This window comes from Arvicanthis niloticus, chromosome 2, assembly GCF_011762505.2.
Source record: "Arvicanthis niloticus isolate mArvNil1 chromosome 2, mArvNil1.pat.X, whole genome shotgun sequence".
In the NCBI taxonomy this organism is placed as follows: domain Eukaryota; kingdom Metazoa; phylum Chordata; class Mammalia; order Rodentia; family Muridae; genus Arvicanthis; species Arvicanthis niloticus.
In genome coordinates this window covers 29,620,619-29,641,576 of record NC_047659.1, presented here as the reverse complement: position 1 = coordinate 29,641,576, position 20,958 = coordinate 29,620,619, and the positions used below count along the sequence as shown (strand labels likewise).

The 20,958-nt window shown below is 41.5% G+C and overlaps 1 protein-coding gene across 4 annotated transcripts in view; it reads left to right on the top strand.

The window, feature by feature from the left end:
- Window positions 1-20,958, top strand: part of Cacnb4 (calcium voltage-gated channel auxiliary subunit beta 4) — a 244,806-nt gene that overhangs the window by 112,458 nt on the left and 111,390 nt on the right. The window contains exons 1-2 of one of the 4 annotated variants that reach the window (XM_034494567.2): window positions 1,805-2,113; window positions 3,992-4,151. The exons of 2 other annotated variants lie outside the window; for them this stretch is intronic. In XM_034494567.2, coding sequence (XP_034350458.1) covers window positions 4,146-4,151 — 6 coding nt within the window. In that variant the 5' untranslated portion in view covers window positions 1,805-2,113; window positions 3,992-4,145. Of the gene's footprint in view, window positions 1-1,803; window positions 2,114-3,991; window positions 4,152-20,958 lie in introns of those variants that run through there. One more of the 4 variants, XM_034494566.2, reaches the window with a different exon arrangement.

Here is a 20,958-nt window from a genome sequence, read left to right as displayed (position 1 = left end):
AAAGACCTGTCTTGGCTTTCTGTACATTCTGGCTGAGATGTTATATGGCAGTAGCTAAAAAGCTCATTAAAATAACAATCTGAAGTTGGGGGTAGGTGGGAAGTGTGTCTGTGTGGAGTTAGAGGGAGGAGTTGGGGGTGAATCATGAAAATACATCATACACAATCCCCGCAAATTAATAATCAATATTAAAATATAGTTGAGCTTAGAATTCCTCTGACCCAGTCCTTTTGCAGTGCGGGGCTCAGGGGAGCTGAGTGGTCCACTGGCCAGCATCTGGGGTCAGCCCACAACTGTCAGCAGGTGGAGCCTGCTCAGTGTTTCTCTATGTAGACTTTTTTGAGCACATCTCTTTTCCTGCTGTCCTCTGGGTAGGCACAGACTCAAAGATGACAGCTATCCTGTGTGAACTGGTCATCTAGTGGGTCTGGAGGATCCAGGTCGCTTTGCTATCTTCTAGATTTGAAAGTGATTGAGGTACACAAACATAACTGAAAGTCATCAATGGTTGGGGCCATCACAGACTGGGAAGAAGGGATGTCCTGCTCTCAGCTCTGGTAGCTCTTGGGTCTCTTTTGATGAGTTGGTTTGTTGCTCTAGACTTTTCAGACTGGCTGAGAGTCTGGCTTCCTTTCCCAGGTCTGGGCTGGTGACTCCTTGCCGAAGCTACAGCCAATGACTTCTGGCCAACAAAGCAGGGTTGTCGCTGGTGTTTATGTCACACTTTAGAGCCGCAAAGTTCTTTCTCCGAGTTATTTCTTTCCTCAGTGTCACAGCTGAAGAAATGGAAGCCCACAGAGGCAATGCCTGACTGGCCCAGGTCAGCTGGCAAGGTAGATTCATGCAGCTTCAACACGATGCCATTCGCCCCTCACCAATTTCTTTTCAAATTTAGCTGGAATCTTTTTAGAGTGAGCTGTAGGTTTTCCTGGGTCTGGCTGCAATCCGTTACTGGGGAGCAGACTGCCAGAGGTAAGTAGAGGAACTTTATCTCAGGTGACCCCATTAATAGAATTTGTCCTTCATCAGTGTGAGTATGCTGTGAAATCGGAGGGTTGGGGTGAGACCTTCCTGTGTGAGTTGTGGGGAAGGATCGGCAGTGTTCTAGATTATTAAAGGTACAGGAAACTGAGGTATAAGAAGCAGAGGGAGGATTCTCGCAAAAGCTTAGTCTGTTGCTTAAAGAGGCGTGTTAATTAAATAAACTGAACTCAAGGAGCATTCAATTTTGCATCTAAAAGTTGAGAGGTTTTGGCTACCTCTACAGACTCCACTAGTGACACAAGGCTGTTATCTTGCCAGGAAGGCAGAGAGAGACACTGGTGAAAATATTGAAAACTTTTCCTATAGAAATGCCACCAATCTTACCATCTGGTATTTTATCTAATTCCCTTCATTTAGATTAAATTTTTCTATATGACTTAATGTCCCTTAACTTATATCGCCTCTGCAAAGTACAGATGTTGGATGGAGATTGGTATCTGCCTATGCCTGTCTTTATGAAATATTCAAAAATGAAACCTCTCCTTTGCCCCCTCCTCCAACTGTGCATTTAACCAAGAGGATGAATGGCTGAGTATCTGATAGCCCCCCTTCCTAAACATTCAGACAGCCGTTCGGCTATTGCTGAGTGTTCGTTGTAGAACTAGCAATGCGTGTGAAACAGGAAGCATCTCTCTGCTGGATAGGATGCTCAGAGTCACCCTCCACTCTCTCAGGGAACGCTCTTCAGCTGACTGAAGCAGGGAAGCTGAGCCAATCAGAGGCCGCTTTCCTAGCTCTGTCACCAGTCTGTGCTTGAGGAAGGCTTTTGCTTTTTATGCTCTGTATTGGAGAGGCAGATAAAATGCCAGGTCTGCATGTCTCTGGGGATAACCTCGCCCTGTATGATGTGAATGAATAACATCTTGCCTGGTAAATCCACAGGAATTGATAAGGCACCGAAGTTCTTCCAAAGAGGCCTTTTATTTTATTTTATTTTATTTTATTTTTCTTAAAGCCCTAGCTGTGGTTTCTGCAGCAATTTTGTTTTTGCCTTAAAAGAGGTGCTGTGGGTTATCAGACCTCCATGTATGACAATTTGTACCTGCATGGAGTTGAAGACTCGGAGGCTGTAAGTATTTCATAGATAGCCGGTTCCCTCTCTCCTCCTCTTCCTCCTCCCACTCCCCCCTCCTATTTCTTAGGCAACGCAGGAAACATGGAGCTGAAAGCCAACAGCATTGGGGTGCTTGCTGGCAGCTGTGTGTGCTCTGTGTAGTTTGTAGCTAACTGAAATTATTTATTGTCAAGCAAAAGGGAAATTAACTTGATAGCGAAGGCACCTAAGAGAATAGGTTGTTGGGATTTCTCTGTGACCAGGGCCACGCTTGATTCATGAGGGGTAACTGCCCCTCGTAGACTGGCTTAAACTATTCAGAAAGTGCTGTTTTTCAGTCTCGAGGTTCGTAGGAAAGACTCATTCTTTATATAATAACATTGTTTATTGAGCTTGCATGAATGGAAGGTCCAAAGCTATAGCTGTGTTATTATGTGCTTACTGGCCAGACAAACAGTGAGGTTTCTGCTGCTTCTTTGTTAAGGAAATCAGATGCGAAGGGTCGTGCTCACAATACTCCAGTGCAGAGGCGGTAGGTGGTGTCCCTCTACTTTGCCCTGGAAGACTGGAGTGAACTCATGTGTGTTTGGTCTTAGAAAACTGGATTCCTGTTCCCCGATAGCTCAGCCTCCTGCAATGTTTTACCATCAGATTGAAATGATTTTCTGCAATCCCTGAATTTGTAGCGTAGTATGCTGTACATTGTACACAGAGGTTAAAGCTGACGGTTGGATTCGTCTTTTTTACGCTTCCTGGGGGCAGCATCTGTTTCTGCATCACTTCCATAGAAACCTTGTAAAGAAGGATGGTGAGGGGTTGCCCATGGGACATCCTGTGAGGCATCTGAATTTTGTGAGTGTAATGTCATGCATGTTGCCACATTCAAAACAGAAATGTGTTATATAAGGGTCTCTGGCTAAATCACTCAATAAACAGATTATAACAGAGGAAAAAAGAACCCTATGGTATAGATCAGTATAGATGTATGTAGGGTAACTGCTGTCCACGAAAGACAGCAGCTCTCAGGTCTCAGAAGGCTTCCCATTCTCCCTTCCTGCCTGTGTTAGCTGTAACTCTAACTCTTCTCCTGCAAACTCCCTCTGCGTTTCTCCCAGCGTGCTTCAAATGACCGGATTGTCAATTCCTTGTGAGGGGCTGTAGCTGCGAAGTCGGGGGTTGAAGTCAAAAAGACCTGCTCTGGCAGGTAGGGCTGAGGAATGGAAGAGACTGTGGGAGCTTAGTCAAGCAGCCTCCCAGTAAGGTTCTTTAGGAGGCCCGACTATTTTCTTACACCCTGGCTCCTTCCACACTCAGTTATGAAACGTCTGATTCTTTGTTGAGTTGTAAGTTTTATTTCTGACTATGATTTTAAACTTGGGGCAGTGTTGCTTTGAAGTGGGTCGGAGTTTGTTGCCTCTCTTTCCAGAAACGCTTTTAGAAGCCAGCTGCCGCCAAGCAGCAGAGTCGCCTAGGAACTAATGTGAGCAGCTCCTTGTTCTCTAGAACTGTGTAAATTTCAGATGCACCAGGTCAGAGGGGAAGCATTATAAGTAGAGAAACATTTGTTTTTCCTTTTGGTCCAGCCTCTTAGGACAGCAGATTTTTCCTGTAAGGTGGGAAGTGAAGAGTGTGGTACCCTGATTTGCCGGCTAGAGCCGATGGCGGGTAGGGCTAGGTACTGCAGTGCTGTGTTCCCAGTGACTCAGTGGTGGCCCGCAGGCTGAGCTCCTGGGGCTGTCTGTATACATCCACGGAGGTGAGGAAGGTGGGCAGACTGAGGAGCGTTCTGGGGTGGGACGGGAACCGTGGTACATAAATCAGAGGGGAAGACGGAGATGTTCTGAGGGCTGACCTGACCCTGAATGCTCATTCCAGTTTATTTGTTTTTATAAGGAAGAATAATGTGATGTGTTACCCGAGATGGTGTGAACAGAGCTTCAAGCCAATGGAGAAGACTAGGCCTAAATAGCTGAGCCGGTGGAGTGCCAGATAAAGCCACACCTGGAGTGCCACATCCCCAGCAGTCTCTCTCAGTGCCAATGCATTGATGGCTGTAAGTGTGGGGTTTGCCCAGATCAAAGCAGAGCTCTTGGAGTAGGTCTGCTAGATAGGTGTGTGGAGAAGCTTCACTTAGGTGGCCAGCTGCAACCCGAAGTCAAACAGGCACTGAGAGCTCAGAACGGCATGTCCTCTGGGGGGGCTGGGGAGCCCCTACCTACCACACTGTGCTACTGCAGATCTTGTGAGGTGTACGGAGCTCAGCATATCAGACATGCTTCCAGTCAGTGTGTCCATGCAGTGAGTCTGTAACAGGTCATCTTGCTTACAGACAGGTGTTTTACTCTAAGAATAAAGCCTGTCAGCACGGTCTCAACTCCATAGTCTAAGAGAGATTTCAACACTGTGGTGGGTTCTTTTTGTTTGTTTGTTTTTTATGTTCATTCTTTTTTGTTTGTTTGTTTGTTTGTTTATTTGAGTCTGGCCCACAGATAGATATAGATAGTATCCTTGTGGGGGGTCCAGGTTGAAGCTGCCAGCCTATAGCCTCTGTCTCTCACTACCCAGTATGTAAGGAAGGACAGAGAAGCTTGCCAGAATGGTTTAGTAAGCACATATCAGATTCTTTAGTCCTGAGGAGTCTGTTTGGACAGGCCTGTTAACTTCTGCTCTGGCTACCAGGCAGGTGGCGAAGGGCCAAGATTATCTCTAGATAGAAGAAAATACAAAAAGTCACTCAGTGGTCCCCAGCAAGGCCTTTCATCAGAGTAGGGGACTTCACACAGGCTGTCACGTTACTTAACATTTTTGGTTTTTTCTGTGGATGTAAACCAAGGACTTGGGTGTTCTAGGCAAGGGCTCTTTCACAGAGCTACATCACAGCCCACATTACTTTGTGGGTCACCTTAACAGGATAATGCAGTATGCACCTGAGACGTGCCTATACTGACACTGGGCCACTTACAGTGGGTCATGTGCACAGGCTGCCATTGGCTTTTGTGTAAGTGCTACCTAGCACCCCACTTTTACTGCTCCAATATATCTTAATACAGATCCTGGTAGCTTCCTGTACAAATAATGACAAAGATTTTTTTTTTTATTTTTTTAAAGAGAAGAATGAATAAGGAGAATCAAAAAGCAGAAAAAGTTGCCTGAGACCCACTGCTCTCCGATAGTCAGTGCTTATGGTAATATGCTGCTTTGGGCTGTCAACGCATATCCTTGTAAATAGATTGTTTTCAGCCCGCTGCTCCGTGTTACATTCTGGTCTCTTAAGTGTTGTCCCCACCTGACTGAATATCAAGCACACTAACACTGACACTGGCCTGTGCAGAGAGTGCTTGGCACAGCCATGTAGAATTCTGAATGACTTAAAGGAAATTTAGATGCTCAGAGTATTTTGCAAAATGGGGCCAGGGCGAACCATACATAGTAGTTGCTTTCATGTTCCCAAGCTCTTTCATTTCCAAATGTCTAAATTGTAAAGCATTTTAAAGGGAGAAACGCGGTCATTTTCAGTGAGAAAGATGACGGGTCTTAATTCAACGCATTTATTACACAGAAAAATACAGTCTTTAAATATTGAAAGAAAACATAAAGTGGTTATCAATACCTTTAGAGATAGTGGTGAGAGATAAGGGGAAAGAAAATTGCACCAATTATAATGTATATGTTTTGTTTTAATGCATATATAAAAGCATGCATTTAAATGTCTATGTACTACATACTATTCTAAGGATAAGTATATATTAATTTTTGAAGATATTTGTTTTCAATAAGCTGTGTAACTATGTTTGTCTAAATGTCTGTGCACCCACATGTGCATATGTATTGTGCAGTCTTGTACATTGCTTACATTCCTATGTGGATATGCTTCATGCTTTGCTAACTGATGGTTGATACTAAGTGGCAGATTTCTAGCACAGAAGTTTGGAGAAGGAAAATTATTAACTGCTTTGGATGTGAACAAAGGTACTCAAGAGGGTTGAAAAGCCACAGTCTACAACGGAGTGAAGGAATTCCATTTTAAAGTTGTTTTATATGCGAAGATATGGCCTGTGCTTCTTAAGGAGGAAGGTAAACTTCAAACAGAAGGTTGATGTGTTGAAGGACCTTCAGATAAATGTCCTAGACATGCTCAGGGTTGGATTTCTCTTGGAAACAAGCAGACCAAAGGCCTTCATGCTTCTGGGTCAGAGAGTCTTAACCGTCCATTTCTAGGGTATAAAAACTGGTCTGTAACAGAGTCTGAAGATGGGGCTTTGGCATTTATAGCTAGAGAAATAAATATCTATGGTTTGTATGAGAGATCCAACGGAGGGATGTTTGGGTTTTACTCAGCTGAGCTATAGTGGTAGTAAGCCAGGGTCTGAGAAGTAAATGGTGCACACACTTTTTCTTCAATCAGATTCCTATGAATTCTAAAATACGTATAGAAATGATTTCCGTGTTAAATTATGATGATGCTAAGAGAGAAATTCATCAAGTTTGACCAGAGGCTATGGCTTTGCCCTTCCTGCTACTTTCTTGTTTGTTTTCCACTTGGGGCTGACAGACGAGGATGTGACCCTCAGTCATGACGTCGTCTCTGTCCAGTTGCTTTTTGACAGCTTTTCTCCTCTTTAGGTTATCACGGTAAGCTATTTTGGCATTGGACGACTGAAGTGCCCGTGGGAACACCTCAAGGGGTCTATTTTGGCTCACGGTTTCAGAGGGTTCTTGGTCAAGTGTGCTTGGGTAGAACATCACTGCGGCATCAGTGCGTGATCTCATGCTAGATAGGAGGCAGAGAAAAAGCAAGACAGGGAGGGCCCAGGGTATGGTTTCTGTGGCCTACTTTCTTCAACTAGGTCTAAATTTTTTCCTTTTTAACATTTCTTGATCATACCGTTATATTATGAGTCTATGAAGACATGACTCTGTTAGAGAAGAGTCCTCAGAATCCAGCCACTTCCTCAAAGTCCATCATCTGGCAAAGAAGCCCCTTGAGGGACATTTTTTGTTCACAGTGTAGCATGATTGAGTCCAGAGTTTTATAGTACCATGACCCCAGTTGTATGTCCTCAGTAAATGCCACTCTGCGGAACAGATATTTGTGTGATGCTCAGTAGAGTTAGCAGTGACTATATAAACCCCTCATAAGGTGAAGGCCCTCAGGTTTCTCTCCGCCTCAGTCTTTCTTTTCCAATGACCTTATTATTGGGTCAATAGTCCTTGTAATTCTGTTTTTCACCTCTTCTTTAACATTGCTTCTCCAGGTAAGCAACTGAAAGAAAAATAGGGGACATAACTACACTGGTTATCATTTTCCATCTTATATTGCCTCTCACATTTGTCCTTTCAAATTTTATTTTCAAATAAAATTATGATAGTCATATCATAATTTTATTCATATTATCAATGGAGTTAAGTTGAAAATTAGACCCAGCAAACTCTACAGAGCTGTATCATTAAAAAACAGGCAGGCTTTGATGCTTTTAGCATGTTTGTACCAGCCACAGGACCTGTGAAAACAGCAATTTAACAGCCACCTTACAATGGTTCCTTTTTGCTTGAGAAATGTTTATGCAACCCTGGGTATATAAATACATAAAAATAGGCATACAATTTAAGAACTTAACTGATAACAAATCATAAAGAAATGTATTTTCAAACAGTGTTTTGGGCTGGCAAGATGGCTCAGCAGGTAAAAATGCTTGGTATATAAGTCTAATGTTCAATCCTTATAAACCAGATAGAGATGGATTGAGAGAAATGGCCCACAAAGTTGTCCTATGGCCCCCCATATGTCCACACATGCATAATCATGCACACACAATAAAAATTCAGAATATTTTAAAGCAATTCCTTTGCTATACATATAATTTCACCATCTATTAAAGACAAAATGAAATTTGCATACTCATTAATGAATATACTTGTTTATGTTTTATTTTTTTTTCAGTTCCTGCCTTTTTGTTAACTATTACCTGTCTTCTGGCTTGCTGAAGCAGTAAGTCAGACAATACTTGTCACAGTGCTGCCTGTCAAAGTGACTGACCATGAAATCTCCAGTGCCACTTTCATCAGAAGGACACTCTCAACAAAGGCAACTAATTTTGCATTTTATCCACCTTACAGTATTTCAGCACAGCAAACTTAGCCTTTCTCTTACGCTTATTCTTCTTGGGAAAGAAAGGCTTCTTCCTTTTCTCAGCACCACCATGAAGTCTCAACACAGGATGAGGGGTGAAGTCATTGTGAATGCTGTAGTTGGATAAAGGATGGCATCTTCCAACTGCTTATCAGCAGGGAGCAGCCTTTTGATCAGGAGTTAATTCCCTCCTTAACCTGGATCTTAATTTTTACATTTTCTATAGCATCTGAGGGTTCAGTCTCAAGGAAGATTACCTATCTTTTCCATAAGGGCCTTTATGAAAAACTATATCCTTGTGTTTGTTTCTGCTGTTTACTTTTATATAAAAAATTAAGCTGGGCACGATAGCACATGCCTTTAGTCTCAGCATTCTGGATTCAGAGGCAGCTGAATCTCTGTGAGTTCAGGGCCAGCCCTGTCTACATAGTAAGTTCCAGGACAGCCAGGACTACAAAGAAAGAAAGAAGCTTTTTCAAACAAACCAGCCAACAAACAAACAAGGGAAGAGAGAGAGAGAGAGAGAGAAGAGAAGAGAAGGGAAGGGAAGGAGGGGAAACAAATCTTCTTGTGTGCAGAGATGGCTCAGTGGTTGAAAGCATTGACTGCTCACCCAAAAGACCTGAGTTTGATTCCGAGCAACCATATGGTAGCTCATGTCTGTCTCTAACTCCAGTTTTAGGGATCTAATGCTCCCCTATGGCCTTTGCAGGCACCAGGAACTCATGTGGTGCAGAGACATACATGCAAACAAAACACCCATGCACACAAAACAATTTACAAAACAATCAAATCTTAGGGGAATACACAAAGGCACAGTACAAAATGCTAGAAGTATATTTTGGACCATTTCAGAGGTCGTTGGAAATCCCAAGCCCAAAATCTATGTGAAAATTTTTAAATGAAACTCATTAGCAACTTCACATAGCAATTACAAAAGTAAAACATTCTAGTGCTATACTACTGATCAAAAACTTCCATGCCGAGGAATAATAGAAACACTCTCAAAGTCTGGTTTCTGTAATTAGACCGTTAGTCTCTCATTGGAGGGGGTAACTTCATATGTACTATCAAAACCTGCAGGTTCTAACCCACACTTTTGGAATCTGTGCTGAGGTGTTTCAGGTAAGTTCATTGGTGTCGAGAGGCACGGAGGTGGTATGAAATGCTGGGTCCGAGGCCACAGTCAAGTTGCACCATGCAGAGGAGGGTGTGCTGTCAGAACCATCGTCCATTCATCACGTTAGATCCTGAAACCTTTGGTCATGTGTGTTCAGAAACCTGTGCCAGTTTTTTGGTGATGGCCCAGCCTCATGCTGGATTGCAACCCATAGCTGCTAAGGCTATGGAGGTGAGAAATTGTGCCTTATGCATAGAAGACAGGGCCCCAGAGGCTACAGCTGAATGGGCAGACCCAAGAGAGTTTACAGTTTGTATACAATAATGGCGGCAGATAGGGGGTTGTAGATGTTTATAGCCTGAGCTTTGAACCATTTAAGACTTTGGAGAGTGTGAGGCTGAGGAAAAGCTCAGCTGCTGTTATTATAGCACATACCGGTGTATAGAAAGAAGGTAGCCCAGACCGCTACCAGCCATTTGTGAGCGCTAAGACTAGAACTTGCTCTCACTCCGTATTTATATGGTCTTTGAGTATCAGTATTTCATATGTTCTACTTTTTGTTTGTTTGTTTTCATCAGTTATAGAAGTATTTAAAAGGTTTGTGCATAAAGCAAAATGTCTTCAATGAGCATAGTAGCTCGTGCATGTAATTCCAGGTCTTGGAAGGCTGAGGCAAAGAATTATTGTGAGTTCAAGGCAAGCTTGGATTACTTCAGAAGTCAGAGACTGTTCTAAAGAGAGACTCTTAGGAACAAAACAAAGCAATAAAACAAATGGGAACTGAAATGAAGGCTGTATCCTGATGTGAATATCGGCAACCCCTGTCAGGAGCCTGTGGTACAGACTCTGATTTTGCCTTTTAACAATTCCTGTGACATCTAAATCTCACCTTTCCTTTTAGCCTGAGCATCGTTTGGACAAAGATTCTGATCTCCAGTTTCACCACGCTCATTAACGTTGTTGAACTTTTGATGAACAATAAGGCTGTAGCTTAAAGAGTTTTTCAGTATTTTTAAGTCTTCATAAAACTTAATTTCTTGTTTTACTTTACACTCAACATAGGTATCAACTATGGAAATGTAAAATTTTCTTTTTAATTTTTTACTTTATAACATAAGACAATAATGCAGTCTAATAATGCCATGGCGGAGTGGAGCCTCGGTTCCGGAGGGCCTGGGATTGAGTCTAGCTCAATCACACTTCTTAGCTGTGGCCCTGAAGATGTTTCTTTCTCATTTTTCCTTTCCTTTCCTTTTTTTTTAAATACAATATAGTTTGATTATATTCTTTCCCCTTCTCAACTCCTCCCAGACCCTCTGTACCTCTCTACTCACCCAACTTCATGTTCTTTCTCTCTCTCTCAAAACAGGAAAATCCAAATAAACAAAATATAATAAGACAAATAATACAAAACATAACAAAAAGCACACACACACACACACACGCACACGCACACGCACATGCACATACACATAAAACATGGAGTCTGTTGGTCAAGATGGCCACACACTTCTGGGGCCTGCCAAGAAGTGTGGCCAGTTCACCCAGTGACACTCTTCTGGGGGAAATTTTTTTTCCTCTTTTCCTAGCAAATGCCAATGGAAGATAGCATCTTAACCAAGAACCATGGGGGTGGGGGACCCTATGTCCACTTCCCCTTTTCCATGCTGGGACTTTGTGTGACTTGAGCCTGTGTAGGTCTTGTGCACGCTGCCACATGCTCTGTGAGTTCGTTTGCGTATCAGAACAGTTATGTCTGGAAGATGCTGTTTCCTTGGCATCATCCACACTTCCGGCTCTTACAGTTTTCCTGCCTTCCTTCCAAATAGCTCCCTGGGTCCTTGCAGGGTGGAGGTTGATAAAGGCAGTTCTGGGCATGTTTCTTAAGCTTTCTGTGCCTTGATTTCCTTGTCTCTGTAGCATCAACAATAATGAAACTGATATCTTGGTGATTCCAAAAATTGTTATTTATTTATATGAATGTATATATATATATTCATATTTTCATTCTGATTTGGGGAACTAAGTATGCCCCTACCAAGAACTTAAGTTTATTTCTAGCATTCTTGAATAATGTTTTTTACAGTGATTCACCCAAAATCTTATAGAATATATTCCTGTGTCTCTGTGTTCGTGTGTATGTCCCCACCCAATGTCATATTCTGTGCAAAGTGTTCTGTATAAAGTTAGCAGTAATGCAGAACCATATACAGGGTGATAGCAGAAATAGACAAGTAGAAGTCACTGCTCTTCTGAGATCTTACAGTTAGCGCCAGTCTTGTTTTGGATAAGAGTATCCTTGAGAGAATACCAGGGTTTGGAAATCTTGGCCTTGGCCTCTTATTAGCAGCGACTTTGGACAGGCACCTTTATCTTACTATTCCTCAATGTTCCCTGGATAAAGTGAAGTTTGATTAGATAGTTCCTAAGCTCTTTTTCTGCATCTAGAATTATGTTCTGTTTATGGCTAAGCATTTCTTCCTTTGGGATACAAATACCACTGTGTGCCATTTGCTTTCTGAAATGATCAATTACCATGGCATTATGTACACATTGAGTAAGGTGTCAGTGTGTGGGCCTTAAATCTGCATATTTAGCTTTTTTCAGGATCTTTAAAAGAAGCAACTGTGTGCGGTACATGTGTAGGGAAAGACTGCACTTTGTGAAAGCAAATGTTTTATGTAAGACTTTAACTCCAGATTTTTAACAAAGATGCTTCATCTATTGCTTGTTTGCTCTCCTTTCCTGTATCATACTTCCAGTCCTCAGCAGCCTGAGCTGGCAACATGTGAGTGTCAGCCCTGGAATTGCACTCTGAATCATCCGTCCTACCAACAAAGGTGTCTAATCTGTATATGAAGAGTATAGGCATACATGTTGTTTAGAATAACTGTTTTGTGATCGACATGACTCTCAGCATCAATAATATATAGTATATATAAGTATTAGCTTATATATATATATATGTATATATATATATACTTAATTTTAAAAATTATTTTAAAATTTTTTGAGTTAGGGTCTCATATCCTTAGTGCTGAGATTATAGGTATTCACAACCATTATCTAAGAATATATTCAAATGTTTTTTCCTCTGTAAATTTTTGCTCTGTTCATCATTATTGTTATTGTTTGGGATGTTCTAAAGACCAATAATCAACTAAATACAAAACCCCAGAAGTGTAGTAAGTTCTAGGAGGCAGTGATTCTTTTTAAGAACCAGTTACTCCTTTTAAAAGTAACTGTACCCAAAGGCCATAGAAGTGCAAGCGGAATTCTTGACTTGAGCTCAGTTCCTGAAATATTCCCTTAAATCATGTTTGAATAAAGTAAAAGTTGGAGCAAATATTAATCATCTATGATGATAGGGAAATATGGTGAGTATTGTGCTAAAGTAATAAGCAAGTAAACACATTGGTCCATTAGTCTATTGCCAAAGACTCATTATTAATAGCTTGATGCCATCCGGTTTCAAATGATGCCTCAGAGATTAATGTCTTAGTACCTATTTGATTCAATGGCTCTATTGATTCAAGTGATGGGATTAAGAACCTGTTTTTCACATTTTCCAACCATCTGGCTTCAGTATTGGAATCAGGATGAAGTTGATGAGGTCAGATGACGCGGGACATTTCAATCATCGTGATGTACAGGGTGCTCTGTGGAGTGCTGGGAGATTGCAGAGTAGCTTCCAGAGTAGCATACAGGAATACAGAACTACAACTGCACAGGCCAAAGAGACTTTGCATGTGTCAGGTTTAAAGAAATAATTCCTCTGATGGCCAAGTTTCACCATTAGTTAACTGAAAACTAAAAGCATAGTTACATAAACCATAATGCATATTTTTTTAAATAAAAGATGAGTTTTTATTTACATGTCTGTCTGTGTGCCTCCAGGACTTAATGTGCACCACATGTTTGCAGGTGTCTGAGGAGGCCAGAGGGCGCCATATGCCTCAGAACTGATGTTCCAAGCGGTTGTGAACCATCTGGTGTGGGTGCTGGGAACTGAACTCCAAGTGCAGCAATGGTTTTAACTACAGAACTATCTTGAGGTCCATAATCTTTTTTTTTTTTTTTTTAAAGATCTATTTATTTATTTTATATGTGAGTACACTGTTGCTTTTTTCAGACACACCAGAAGAGGGCATCAGATTGTATTATAGATAGTTGTGAGCCACCATGTGGTTGCTGGGAATTGAACTCAGGACCTTTGAAAGAGCAGTCAATGCTCTAAACTGCTGAGCCATCTCTCCAGCCCCCATTATGCACATTTTTAGAGTGCCAGTGATAAATTTATTCTTGGGTTTTAACATTTATGAAGAATATATTGTATTTTATTGATTCTTGTGCATATTTTTTCATGTTTAACATATGTAAGAGCCATATCTTAAAACTAATAATGCCTCATAGTTTTATTGGCAGTGCTTTAACTACAGCTGTATATAATCTAATACTAGATCTTAAAATACTTTACATCTTCAATTCAGTGAAATGAAATATTTTGGGAAAAGTTAAATAATATGAAACCAGGCAATAACTCTCTAAGAACCTCTACACCTGCTCCCTCCCTACTGGTCATGATCATTAATTCACTGGGGTTTTCGTTCAACCACCCTGCAGGAAAAGGCGTTCTTCAGTCCTTTTCCTAATACACTGACAGACATGAGGATTTAGAAAAATACTCTTAAATATATACACATGTCTTACACACATCATTAAAAAAAATACAAATAATATCAAAATAAATCTTATCCTATTATGACACCTAAAAAAAATACCACAGATATTTGGCTCTTTTTTGTAACTTGGGTGACATACTGGCTGTAGTGTAGTTGTGTCATGAGAAAAATCCACTTCTTTTTGTTACTATCATAAAACACCATTGATGGACAAAGAGTTTATCTTGGCTTACAGTTCCAGAGGGAGACTCCATAATGCGGCAGGGGAGCTGGAATCCAGAGGCCAGACCAGGAAGCTGAAAGATCACATTTTTGTCTGCACACAGGAAACAGAGAGAGCAAACTGGAAGCAAGATGAGGCTGAATTTTCAAAGCCTGCTCCCTCCACCCCACCCCAGTGGTGTACTTCTGAAAGACTCTATCTCCTAAAGGTTCCCCAACCTTCCCATACAGTGCTACTAACCAGGGACCAAGTATTCATATATGGGAATCTATGGGGGATATTTCTTATCCAAATTCCTACAATCACTGATAAAGATTTAGAAGAGTTTTCACTCAACTATCCTGCAGAGAAAGGCTGACTTTTAACATTTTTTTTCTATGAATATTTGTGTATACAGGGAAACATTTCTTCAAAATCTTTCTGTAAATTGAATTGCTAGATAAAATGATTAGCAAAATTTAAGATTTATTTACATTTGTGAGTATTATAAAGTGTTAAATATTTATTAAATATTAAATATTTATTTAAATATATTTAAATAAACCCTTTACTGCTTGAGAGAAACACTGAATTAGCTCAAAGCATTCCATCTGAAATATAAAACTGTAAGACATTTCTTGACTATAGCAGCTTTTCCTGGGTTTTGTTTTTGAGAGGATAGGAAGAATTTCCCTCCTCTATTGTAATAATTTGTTGCTGTTTTTCAACAAAATTTGAAAAAATTTCACCAATCCCCAGCCTCAACTTTGTAGTCAAAAATCCCAAGACCCAGAGAGGCTAGACACTTTTCTCAGAATGGCACAATATATGTTTCAACTGGTGCTAGAACTTTCCTTGCATATCCTTGTAGGGCAACATTCTTTTATGTGATGCCAAATTCTGAGGGCCAGTAATATTTAAACATCTAGACAACTCCCCAAAGGTGGCTGCATCATATATTTATTTTGTGTTTGCCAGTGGATTTCCTGAACAGAGAACATATTGCTCTCAGACCCAATATTAGACCTTTATTTGCTTAGAGATCAAATTTGCTACCCAGTTTCTTTCAAGTTTTGTTTGATGTTGCTCTGTAATGAAGTGTGAAGTACTGAGTTGATGATGGATTAAAATGATAATATATCCATAAAACGTAAGTGAAATAAAATCTCAGTGCTGGAGAACATTGGAAAGAGATTTGGGGGTTTAGGGAAATACTCACATTCTTCTAATTTGTATGCAGGTCGTGATGAAAGTTGCAAGTTAGTGCTACATTTGGCCTTAGCTGAGAGGATTCCAGTTTCACTTTGTTCTCTGTCTTTATCATTTGCAATTCATGTCCATGAGCTTCCAATTCAAGAAAACACTTGCATGATTCAGTAGCAATATTTTTAAAAGGCAAATGGACATTGATATTTGTCAAAGGCACAGAGAATTACAAGTTCTGTGACAGGAGGTGATTCTACCAAAAGGGGAAAAAAAATAGTGTGCCCAAATTAGAATAACTTGAAAGGGTTTAATGAAATGGAAAAATATCAGTAGCTTATAAGGAAAGTACAGGAGACAGTGCTGGCAACCCACAGTTGTCACTACTAGACCCGACAGCAGGCAGGAGACCCTGGAAGGACTGAGTGTTTTCCAGAAAGCTACTCAGGGAAGTACATAGCTTTCTCTGTTAAAGGTATCACCCTGAGGGTACCTGCCTGGGAGCATTCCCCAGAGAGGAAGCCAGACATGGGTTCTACTCTCTTGAACTCTGGTTTCTGTTGGTCAGAGTTCCAAGGCCACACTGCAGAGTTTGTAGGTCAGCTGTACTGGGCAAGAGCAGGCTAGAGAAAGGTAGGAGGTGATATGGAGAGGAAAGATGTTGTTTTGTCTCAGTTTATATTCAAATGGTAGATGAAAGCACACAATCCCAAAACACACCTCTGAAGACACAACTGAGGCTATGAAGGAGTTGGTGCTGGTAATTTTCCATTAAGAGGTGTTTTAGGTTTCATGATGTGGACATAGTTTTCCCTGGAGATAGTTTATCTGAGTCTCAATTCTTCTGCTAATGAAGACTTGGGATACTTTCGTGGTGGTGGTTGGGTGAGGCCTAGCAATAGGGAAAAACTAAAGGTTTATGAGGAAACTAGAGAATTGAAGCTTAGAGGGTGTTATGGTTTGAGTGAAGCCTCCGAGAAGTCCTTAGATTTCAGTGAGATCGGGTCTTGAGGGAATGGCCACAAGGCCGGTTTCAGAGGCTATCTAAGAAGTGGACAGGAGACCTGAGCTAAGCATTGGATTCCCACCAAGTGGTGTGATTTGTGACAGGAGGCAGCGTTAGCTCAGTAGCTGCTGATGTGAACTCACACCTTCAGAATTCTCAGCTTCAGACTCTAGCTTGGCCATGCGTCTTCATTATGAACTATCCAGCGTATGGTTTTCGGTTACTCCAGTGGAAAACAGATTAACCATGCCTTTAATACACAGAGGTCTCCATAGATAATGAAAGGACACAGAGAAGCACACCGGAGCCTGACGTGGGCTCCTTTGGCATGGCCAGACTAGAATAATCCTTATGATGCCCCTAAAGGTCATTGTTCAGTGGTTGCAACTACATGAGACACCGAGAGGCTTTGTAAGTGCAGGGTTAGAATGTGAGCATCTGCAGAGCTGGCAACGGTATTCTTTTTAAGAGATGTGATGATGTCATAGGGTGGGAATAGAGGGGCAACAATTTCCTTTAGTGTTGAGAGCAGAACTTTAGTGAAAACCATCAGAAAATCAGGGGAAATACTCACTCAAAGGCCAGGCCTTGCACTTTTAGCAAAGCCATACGGACTCTATATGTCTGTTACAAAATCTGTTTTTGATTGGTTGTTGTGCGCATAGCAGGCTAATTCCATGACCTGAACATATTTCTGAGCCTGTATTATTCTCTAATGGGAAGTTTTTAGGAGTTCTGTTTCTTTTGAGTAAACAAGTTAAACTAGTGCTATTCAGGAAGGTTGGTTTGGGAGGCAGGTAGCTATAATAGACCTTCTGTTCCCCGTGGTTAGGGCTTTTGAAATGTGGGAGGGAGTAGACACTTATATTGATCGGGTGCGTCGTCCTCTTAAATTGATCAGGAGTCCAGAGTGCAGAAAGAACCCTGGTCTTGGACTGGTGGATTAGCTGGCCTGGGATAGAGATGTATGGTCCATCTGTGCCTGAAGCAGAAGTGGTGTCCTTGGTAATGCTCATCAGAGCCGTTCCCCAGGGGACAGATCACTGTAGTGGTGGCCATGTGCCCACATCAGCATGTACCTCATCTTTTCACATAGACACAATTTTTAGGTAAAGTGGACTTAGAGTAGAATTTTCTGCTGCTCTTAGCAGTTTCTGCAAGGTCAGAGCCAGGTGGTTCTCAGTGGGGAGAGCTGGCCCTTGTGCTAAGAGAACTCTGCTGGTGGCCACAGCCAAGAGTCTGTTCCAGAGATATGGAACCAGATGGTGGTTAAGAATCTTCTTCGAGAATCATTTCAGTAAGATTTTAATGTTCAGATGTTTACTCCTGAAAGTATGTGTGTTTGGTTGGTGGGTGGAGACATTTGACAGGTAGCAAATAAGTCTCTAAATATCTCTAAGAGGGACTGAAGACTCTTGGCTCAGCATTTATGAATACTGCTACTCTTACAGAGACTCAGCCTTGGTTCCTAGTACCTGTGTAGTGGCTTATGACTACCTGCAACTCAGTTCCAGGGCATCTGACTCTCCCTTCTGTCTTCCTTAGGCTGTTGTGCACACATGATACACACAAACTCACATAAGCACACACATATGCACATGAAAATAAATACTTAAATATTTGTATGGAGGTGTCTTAAAGCTAAGCCAGCCTCACATATTATCAGAACATTGCTTGAATTGTTTCATTTTCAACATTTACATACTGATAAAATAATAATTATTTTTCTTTTAAAGTTATTTTTTGAGGTTAGCCTACAAAGTATTGGTACTTTCATACATATCTGTTGTTGCGGCCCGAGCTGCCCTATGTTTGGGGGTGAAAATGTCACGGACTGCTCTGTCAATGTTGGAACCCACACTGCCAAAAGCCTTGGGGGCTAAGTTGTTAGAGCCCGCACTGCCCCAAGCTGCTCAGGTCCTCGGGTCCGGGGTTCAGCAAGAGAGAGAGTGAAGATGGACTCGAGGAATGGAGACTAGACAGCGTGTGATTCAATCCCGTTTATTCTTCAGTCTCTCTTCCTAGTCCAAGTCCCAAGTCTTGAGTTCCTAGTCCCTAGTTCCTAGTCCCTAGTGCCTCCAAGTTCCAAGTTCTTCTTCCAAGTGCTAAGTGCCTAATGTCTAATTCCAAGTTCTTCCTCCAAGTGCCAAGTGCCTAATACCTAGTTGCCTGTCTCAAGTCTCAAGTGCCTAGTACTTAATAATCATTTCTTATTTATTTTTTATGTCTCACTTCTAAGCCATGCCTCTAAGTCACACCCTTAAGTCATGTCCTTAGGTCTTATCTCTAAATCTGATCTCTAAGTCACGCCCTTAAGTCACACACCTTTTAAGTCTCACACACCCAAGGGAAAATCCTAGGTATCTGAAACAAGATGTTATCAGAGTGTGCTCAGCTGTTGCAGGCTATTGTAATCAAGTCTCTTGTCAGGGTATATGGCTCAAGATGGCTGCAAGGATGATAGCCGCCTTCTATTGGCTCCCCACAGTCTGTGTACTCTTAAATCATTTTATTTTTAATTCTTTGTATGTATTTGTGCATATGCCAGTGCTTATAGAGGCATCCTATCTCCTGGAGCTAGGATTGTAGGTAGCTATGAGCTGTCTGACATGTGTACTAGGAACTGATCTCCAGTCCTTTGCAAGAGCAATGTATGCTCTTAATGGCTGAGCCCTCTCTCTCCAGAGCAGTTATATACTGGTAAAGGTTGGTCCTTCTTCTTCTCCCTCCCTCCCTCCATTTTCCCCTCTCCCATCTATCTTTGAGACAGGGTTTCACCATGTAGCCCTTGCTGGCCTAGAGCTTGCTGTTTGGAAGAGGCTGTCCCCAAACTAACAGAAGTCTGCTTGCCTCTGCTGCCCAGACCTGGGATTAAAGGCATGGGCCGCCACACCTGTTCAAAGTTGATTTCTCACGTTATTTTTGCAACTTTAATTTTGAAGTTATTACTAGTGCAGAGCATAGTGTTATAATGAGGGTGATGTAGACCTTGTTGAACTACTGTATTTTAAACTGTGTGTGCATGTGTGTGCATCTAACTTCTTGTGGTGTATTTGAACTCTGGGAAGTTTATTAGGACCGAGCAATACATTGATAAACACATGAGTTTACTCCGGTTTTAATAACACCTGGGAAATACATGCAGCTTAAATGCATTTGCTCATACCTACTTCTCAGTTTAATTGCATGAATTCTCCTGAAAACATTAAGAGGAGCAGAGGAGAAACAGAGAGGAAGGATAGAGAGGGGGAGGGAGATTCAAAGAAGACAGATTCACATAAGGCAGAGAGAGGACAGGGAAATGCATAGCCTAGATTTTGTGAGTGTTTTGATTCAAATCCCTTCGACTAAAACATATTCTGGCTGAGAGATGTGCAGCTCGCCGCTCAGTTTTCTGAGTGTTGTATTTGCACTGAGAAGCTGGCTTTCCAAATGCCAGCCAGCAGCCCGCTCAAGGATGGAGGCTGCGTCTAACTCAGCAACTGGATTACAAAGATGGCCTGAGGAAGCTGTGGAGAGGGCACATCAGGCACCTTGTTCTAGAAGCCTTGCAAGAATTTTTGTCAGCTGTGGTTAATCTGACTTTCAAGCGTATGTGAATTTTCAGTTCCTAAGAGCTTGCAAAGATGTTCTAAGCCAAAAGCCCCACCCCTGTGTATTAAATGGAAGATATTTGAGTCTCTAGATTTCTTTCCTGCAGTTGGTGAGACTATTCAGCAGGCTCTGGCTATGATGATGTCATTTCTTCATAGGTGTAAAAAATATCTGTTATCTTTTAAACAAGGGTAAATGTTATATGACTTCTGAGGTTCCCCAGACAAGGGGATCAGCAGACAATAGACCTGTTTCTTCTTCAGTCTTCAATTGCACCGGTCAGTTCTCTATCACTGTAGCAGAATGCTTGAGATAATAAATGGCCTTTTTACAAAAGGTTATTTTGAGTTACAGGTTTAGATGGTCCAGTCTATGATCTAGCAGACTCACTGCTTTGTTGATAGAGGTGACAGATGGCAATGATGTGGAACAGGTGATGGAGAAACTGTCCCCCTCACAGGCAGGAAGCAAAGAAGGAGGGAGATTTGAGGGCATGTTCCTGATGATATAAGGTACTCTCATAAGATGCCCCACACCCTTGTAGTAACACCACCTTGGAGCCAGCCTTTTAACACATAGGCTTTGGAGAGTGAGTATTCAACAGCTAAAATCTACCAACCATAAGTCACTGGAAGTCTGCTGTCTTGAGGATAGGTTAGGTACTGGTAGATGGTTTCCTCCATCTACAGATAAAGTACTGAGCCTCTCCTTACTATTAAGTGATAGCAAGTGCTGGTGAAAATATGGAGGAAGAAACTCTTCCCATAAGGTAAATTAGTACAGTCATTATGGAGATAATATGGAGATTCTTCAAAAACCAAAAATAGATTTACCATATAGTCTTACTAATTTAGTATATATTTCAAGGAAGTTAATTCAGCATACCACAGAGATACCTGTATATAGCCATGTTTATGATGGCA